The 7,267-nt window shown below is 51.4% G+C and overlaps 1 protein-coding gene across 1 annotated transcript; it reads left to right on the top strand.

Moving 5' to 3' along the window:
- Positions 1 to 266: 266 nt before the first annotated feature.
- Positions 267 to 4,587, top strand: LOC308254750 (keratin, type I cuticular Ha7-like; the record flags this gene model as incomplete). The annotated part of the gene is made up of 7 exons (XM_080681141.1): positions 267 to 695; positions 1,721 to 1,803; positions 2,795 to 2,951; positions 3,249 to 3,410; positions 3,511 to 3,636; positions 4,013 to 4,233; positions 4,452 to 4,587. The coding sequence occupies 7 exons, from the start codon at positions 267 to 269 to the stop codon at positions 4,585 to 4,587; spliced, it is 1,314 nt and encodes a 437-aa protein (XP_080537267.1).
- Between the last annotated feature and the right edge of the window lie 2,680 nt (positions 4,588 to 7,267).

Below are 7,267 nucleotides of genomic sequence, written 5' to 3' on the forward strand. Positions count from 1 at the left end.
CTTCCCCCGTGTGTGAGGACTCTGCACGGATGAGCAGCATCCTGTGTGGGGTAGGCCTCTTTTATGAACTCATTAACTCTTTATAGGAGACAAAATCACTGACTAACCGAGTGATCGTATAACATTCGATATACATATTAATGAGCAAAATGCCAGTTTTCTTGCACCAACTCCCACTACAGGCTTATATAAGATCTAGAGAAGGAAGGTTTAAGGCTCCAGCAAATGCAACCGTGGACAAAGCCAGAGGCCAGCCTTTGAGCACCATGACTTCCGACCACTGGAGTTCTCCCCTCAGGGGGCAGGTTTCAGAGGCCAAGGCTGCCTGCCAGGGCCTCCTGGCCAGCCTTGCACATGCCAATCGAGTTCGAGTGGGGACCACCCCTCTGGGCCGACCCAATCTCTGTCTGCCCCACAGCTGCCACAACGTTTGCCCCTTGCCAGGAACCTGCCACATTCCTGGCAACATTGGAAGCTGTGAGGCCTACGGTGAAGGCACCCTGAATGGCCATGAGAAGGTGACCATGCAGTTCCTGAACGACCGCCTGGCCAACTACCTGCAGAAGGTGCGGCAGCTGGAGCAGGAGAACGTGGAGCTGGAGACCAAGATCCGAGAGTGGAGCAAATGCCATGAGACCACCATGTGCCCCAACTACCAGGGCTACTTCCGGACCCTTGAGGAGCTCCAGCAGAAGGTGAGGTTTAGGGTTCTTCAGGTCATGGGTTGGCCAACTGTGGCCCATGGGCCAAATCTGGCCTGCTGTCTGATTTTGTAAATAAAGTTTTATTGGTAGAGCTGTGCTATTTCATTGAGGTATGGTCTTTGGCTGTCTTTGTGCTACAGGGGCAGAGTCTCATGACTGAGACTCATGGTCTGCAAAGCCTAAAATATTTACTATCATTTTTTTCTTTACAAAGAAAAATTTAATCTTTACAAAGATTACTGACCCTTGCACTAAATGTCCAGGGCCTGGACTGGAAGTGGAAGCAGCAATAGCTGGAATGTTTTTTAGATGTGGGAAGAGAAACTCTGGAGTGGAGGTGAATGGGGACATGAAAAGGAAGAGACGTAGGATTTGACTCTCCAGGATTCTGAGCTTATGCTTACTTAGGTTCAGTACTTACAATTCCTATACTGTAGTTGCAAAAACTGCAACTAACTTCTGGTGCAGTAAAAGGGGTCAGAGGAGTATGCTCCAATGTCCTGCATGAGCCAGAGTATATCCATTCAGTAGCACTCGCCTCTTATGCACATCAGCTGTCCCCTCTGATGATCAAGTCAATGCTGCTTAAGAGCCTACATCTTAGTTCTGAAGACAGGAAGACAAGGAATGTCAGAATGGCCGCCCACAGAAATCTGGCTAGATTCAGAGAAGACCTTTGGGGATGTTGACCAATCAGCACAAAGGACTTCTTATTAGGAATGGATCCCACCTTAAAACTTTCATCACCAGCCATTGTTCTCTGGTCTAGACTCCAGATGTTTTTGTTTAGATCTGGCTAAGCATCACATCTGGCAAAATAAAATGATCTTTTTTATATGTTCAGTTTGCACCCCCACCTCTGACCCTGTACCACACAAGCATCTCTTACATGTTTGGGAGTTTGTGTTTGTCCAAGGGGATGTTGCAGTTTGAACCTAGCCAACAGGACTTCTTTTGACCTGAGGCCACAGATGGTCTGAGAACAGTGAATCACTGAGCCTACTTTCTTTCCTCAGATCCTGAGCATCAAATCTGAGAACAACAGGCTGGTCATCCAAGTCGACAATGCCAAGCTGGCTGCAGATGACTTCAGGACCAAGTGAGTTGGGGTCAGATGGGGAGGGGACAGAGCCAGATGCCTCTCCTGGCTTCTTCTCTCCTGTGATGCAGTTGGCATCAGAGATGTAATCGACCAGGACCAAACCAACAGTTCCAGCAAGAGAAAACAAAGGGCAAGTAAGCCCAAGATCTTGGAAGAACAACCCCCTTCCCCCCATAATTGTTTAGCCTTTAGAGTTTACAACATGGCAGTTTAGAACCACTGGCCACTTGATTCCATTGTAAGAAGAACCTTGTGAAGCATGCAGGGCAGTGATGGTCTCTCCTTCATGAGGACACGGAGGCTCAGAGTGCTCATGTGACTTGCCAGAAGTCACGTGGCTACTGAGAGGTAGAACTGGAACTTGGCCCCTGATTTCCTACCCTGAGGCCATTTCCTATGAACTTTGCTGCCTCGGTGAGGACATGATTCCACACTGCAGCCTGACTACTTTGTGAGCACTAGTAATTCATGATGCCGTGGAGGCATGTGGAGGTCAAAGGGTTCATACCACCTGAGAAGGTCCCGCCTGGGAGCAGGAAGGGGCCTTAAGTTTTGTCATCTTCCTTCAGGGCACATGGAAGCCTCACTCCTCTAGAGCTAAAGAAAGCCATTTCCTTCCTTCCATTCTCACTGTTGGCTTTTAATCTGAGAGAGATTCCAGGGTCTATCTCAGCAGAGAAAATGGAAGAGGGGGTTCTGCAGTGATCACACTGCATCGTAATTACCTCATTACTCTGCTTCCTCCCCTCTGGCCGTCAGCCACCTGTCCATCCCGGTGTCCTCAGTACCAGCCACTTTGCCGGTTCATCTTAGATGCTTAGTGGTGAATGGGTGGGGAACACCCTATTGCTTTCTATGAGCACACTACACAGCAAATGCCAACTCACAATGAGACTGCAGAGAGAAGCCAATGACGTTATGGCTGTAAGTTGGGTCCTGGGGTCCCTTCTACCCTTGAACCCCAACTTTTATACTTGACCTGGTAAAGGTACCAGATGGAGCACTCACTCCACCACCTGGTGGAAGCCGACATTTGCGGCCTGCGCAGGGCGCTGGACGACCTCACACTTGCCAAGTGCGACCTGGAGGCCCAGGTGGAATCCCTGAAGGAGGAGCTTCTCTGCCTCAAGAAGAACCATGAACAGGTGGGCTCCTTTGCGTGATCCGTGTAGACGTCTGGGGGGAGGGGAGTGAGTTCAGGCTCAGTTGAAGGAAGAAATGAGGTTCTTCCTCTGGCTCAGGATGGAAGCTCTGCAGGCCCTGCCTGTGGTTAAGCCTCAGAAGCTATGAAGAGGAGCTCTGGTATTCAGTGGGAGCATGTTCTTCATCCGCAGAGGGTGAAGGAACATCATTGGGATGATGGGCAGTGGGAGATCATTGAGGCTTTGGGTGGAGGGCAGTGGGGGCTCAGTGAATAGGACGTCCTACTCCTGTGCCCACAGGAAGTCCACACTCTGACGTGCCAGCTGGGAGACAGGCTCCAGATTGAGCTGGACACGGAGCCCACCGTGGACCTGAGCAGGGTGCTGGAGGAGATGCGGTGCCAGTACGAGACCATGGTGGAGACCAACCGGCGTGATGTGGAGCAGTGGTTCCAAGCTCAGGTGAGGTGGTGCTGTGAAGCAGGGGGCAGGAGGCAGGGGGAGCCAGGCTTCCATGTGGGCCAGTGAGCTGACCTGTGTTGTTTAACCCACTGTGCTCCAGTCTGAAGGCATCAGCCTGCAGGCCACGTCCTGCTCCGAGGAGCTGCAGTGCTGCCAGTCGGAGATTCTGGAGCTGAGACGCACAGTGAATGCCCTGGAGGTGGAGCTTCAGGCTCAGCACGACCTGGTGAGCTCCTGTGTGTGCATGGAAGACTGGGCTTGGCTCCCACTCCCAGGCGCAGTTCCCGGTTCAGTACATGCCTCCCTTAAATAGAGACCAGGGCACAGCCTGAACCTTGACCTCATCTCCTTAGCATTGAACATTCTCGTGATGTGAATGCTGAGGGAATGAACATTAACCCAGATGAGGGAGGTTCTGCAAACCCATCCTAAGGTCTATGATGAAGAGCCCTAGCACATTGTCCGTTCCTCCAGCTAGAGACTGCTAACAGGAGCTGGACTGGTCTCTGGCAACCTCTTGGAGGTGTCATCGTCTGGCTGCAGAGCCCTCAGGCAGGAATCCATGCTTTTTAACCTGCTTCTCTTTTTCTGTGGCATCACAGAAGGACTGTCTGCAGAACTCCCTGTGTGAGGCCGAGGCTCGCTTTGGCACCGAGCTGGCCCAGATGCAGTGCCTGATCAGCACCGTGGAGGAGCAGCTGGCCGAGATCCGGGCTGACCTGGAGCGGCAGAACCAGGAGTACCAGGTGCTGCTGGACGTCAAGGCCCGGCTGGAAGGCGAGATCGCCACGTACCGGAACCTTCTGGAGAGCGAGGACTGCAAGTAGGTCCTCTGATGTCTGTGTCAATGTCACATGTAAAAGCAGAGACCTCTTATTGGCAATGCCCTCGAGGTGACATTGCAGACGCAATCTTTGAAGACAAACTTGTTACTCACGGTCTAAAACCCTCCTTTCTCCTCTGATTCTAAAGTGCCGGTATACTTTCGTTTTTCCTGAACTTCCGATGCCAATGTTACAAACAGCATTTTTCTCTTTGCAGGCTTCCCTGCAACCCATGCACAACCCCGGCCTCCAGCACCCCCTGTCCAGCCCCTGCAGCCTGCACCCCCTGCCCTCCCTGCCCTTCCAGGCCTCTGCAGGCCTCCCGTGGGCCCTGCTCGTCACCTCAGTGCTGACATATTCCTCAGCCCGAGGAGCCAGAAAACAGAACACGATCCTTCGGCTCCATCGAGCCTCAGCCAGCCCCGGAGACTGGAGCCAGGCGGGCGGTGCTTCTTCTTGGCAGGATTCCAGTCCTGCAGCTCAGCTCCGGTCCCTGGACTTGTGCTTCCTTTTCTCTCTTCCATTGCCTCCTGGTTTCTCCGAGATGTGGCAGGCAACCTTGTTTTTATTTTACTAATAAACTTCACCTTCTGCAGCATAAGGAGGCCAGAGCCTGCTGGTCCCAGTTTCTCCATCCCATGCGGAGAGCAATGCTGGGAGCTCCTTGAACCAGCCGTTCCCGCAGAAACAGGGCTTGTGGCTCTGGGAGATGGCAGACGACTGGGGTTGAGCTGGGACTGCAGCAAAACAGCACAGACAAGAGTTGCCTGGCTCTGGACCTGACCAAGCCTATGTAGACTCGGATTCACAGAGCTTTTAAGATACAGACACTAAAAAAATCCCGCCCCTTTATCTGGCTGAAGCATCGCGGCTCTTGTGCGGAGGAAAAGCTCCATCCAGAGGTCCTGCCGGGTCTCTGCATAAAGTCAGCTTTTGGGACCTCATGCTCCTGACCAGCAAGGCCCCGTGCTGGGCGTTACAGACATTGTCACCAGGGTCCCACAGAAACCCGCAAGCCGGGAACGGCTGTCATGATTCTCAGCTGGTGGCTGAGTCAAGGCTTGACCCGCAGTCCCTTTGAACTGGATCCAAAGCCCATCTTCTGGGAGCTTTGAAGAGGAAAACAATCCAACAGGAGAAGGTTTAGGGTGGCGGTTAAGTGTGGTCCTCCAACCGGTAGCACCAGCACTACCTGGAAACTTGTGGAAAATTCACATTCTTGATCCCCACCCGAGACTTTCTGAATCAGAAGTCTGGTTTTCCAAGACTTCCGGCTGATTCTATGCACTTTCATGTTCGAGAACCACCGGGTTAGGGGCTTTATTTGGGGCGTGAGCCCCTGCCTGGCCAGACTCTGCAGAAGGGGTTGGCCTTGCTCTCCCGGCCAGTCCCATGGGGGAGGAATCCCTCAGACTGCTGAGCTAGAGCATTTCCCCTGCACATTATGAAACTCTAGACATATTTAACCCTGGTGATTGCTGAGCCTGTCAGACTATCAGTCTGTCCATCAAACTGACCCGCCCACGCTCAACAGGCTCCACTGGCAAGTCCTTCCGGCAGCTGCTGGGCTTGAAACTTGCAGGCAATAGACACATGGACGGAAGGCTCCATGTTTAGGCTGAGAACAGCACATCTCCAGAAAGGAGCATTGCACCTGGCCAAGGACTGGAGGCAGGAAGTTCCCATCACAGGAGATACTCAAGCAGGGCCTTTGCAGCCACCTGGTGGGGATGCTGAGGCGGGGACTCCGGTATCTGATGGGGCTAGACGAGATGAATGCAGAGGGTCTTCTAGTCCCTAGATTCTATGACTGCTGTCGAGGTCTTTTTTATCTTAAGTGCTAAAGTGGAGCCCTCTCTGCTCTGTGATCCCTCTGAATCGAAGTCACTTGCTGAGACATTTACAAAGTCCAGCTGATGGCTGTTGAATCCAGCCCATTCTGTGCAGGAGTGACCACAATCTCACGCTCCAGAGGTGGAGAGAGCTCTGGGGCTCTCTGCCTTCAACTGCTCTCAATTCAAGACTCTTATCTGTCGGCCACTGTCTGTGTAGACAGGACTGATTTGCTTGGGAGGCGTCAGGACTCCGATCATAGGAAGCTTTGGGAGGGTCAGAGGCTGTCATGCCCTCCTCTCCCACCCCACCGTGCCTCTGCTTTTCCCCCCAAGTGGTGGAGGTGTTTGGACACAGGTGACACACCCCTGAGGCACTACCCAAGAGTAGGTCCCAATAAGGAAGAGCAATTTTGATTAGTCTTATTTTAGCACCTGGCTCAAACACCTTCACCTCCTCCTTTGTACTTAAATAGCTCCTTTCATCCAACAAGTTCAAAGCTGCCTAACAAAGTAAACCCACTTATTCGTGCACATGACAGAGTAGGCAAGCATTATTCTTCCCATTTAAGGGGCGGGAGAGAAGATGAGTCATTTAGTGGTTGAGGGATTCTTCTGGTAACATGAAATGAGTCAATGGGGCCCCAGGGTGATTGACCTGTATTTCTTAAGTTCACATCCAAAGTCCTGTCATTTATAATTATAAGATTAGCTTTGATGAGACATTGTTTGTGTATGTGTGCGCGTGTGAAATGGTTTGGGTTCCTGGGAAGAATTGCTGGGTAGACGGGTCTATTATACTTGGGGAGGTGTGAAGAGCTTCCCCGGAAACCAAGCAGACCATCATTACCATCATCGCTATCATCACCACCACCACAATATTCATTTTCATCGTCATCATCATCATCATCACATTGTATTTGAAGACCACATTCATTGAGCTCTTACTATAAGCCAGGCACTAAATTACAGATAAGTTTATATATATAAACTCATTTAACCCTTACAGCAATTCTATGAAGTCAATGCTTTTGCTATCCCCATTTTGCAGATGAGGAACGAAGGCTCAGAGAGGTTAAGTAACACACTCAAGATCACACAGCTACTAGGTAGTGAAGCCAGAATTTAGATTCAGGAAGTTTGCCTCCAGCAACTGCTCTTAACCTCTGTGCTTTACAGAGGCTAAGTCTCAGATTGTGTC

The sequence above is a fragment of the Plecotus auritus genome, assembly GCF_963455305.1.
Source record: "Plecotus auritus genome assembly, chromosome: 7".
In the NCBI taxonomy this organism is placed as follows: domain Eukaryota; kingdom Metazoa; phylum Chordata; class Mammalia; order Chiroptera; family Vespertilionidae; genus Plecotus; species Plecotus auritus.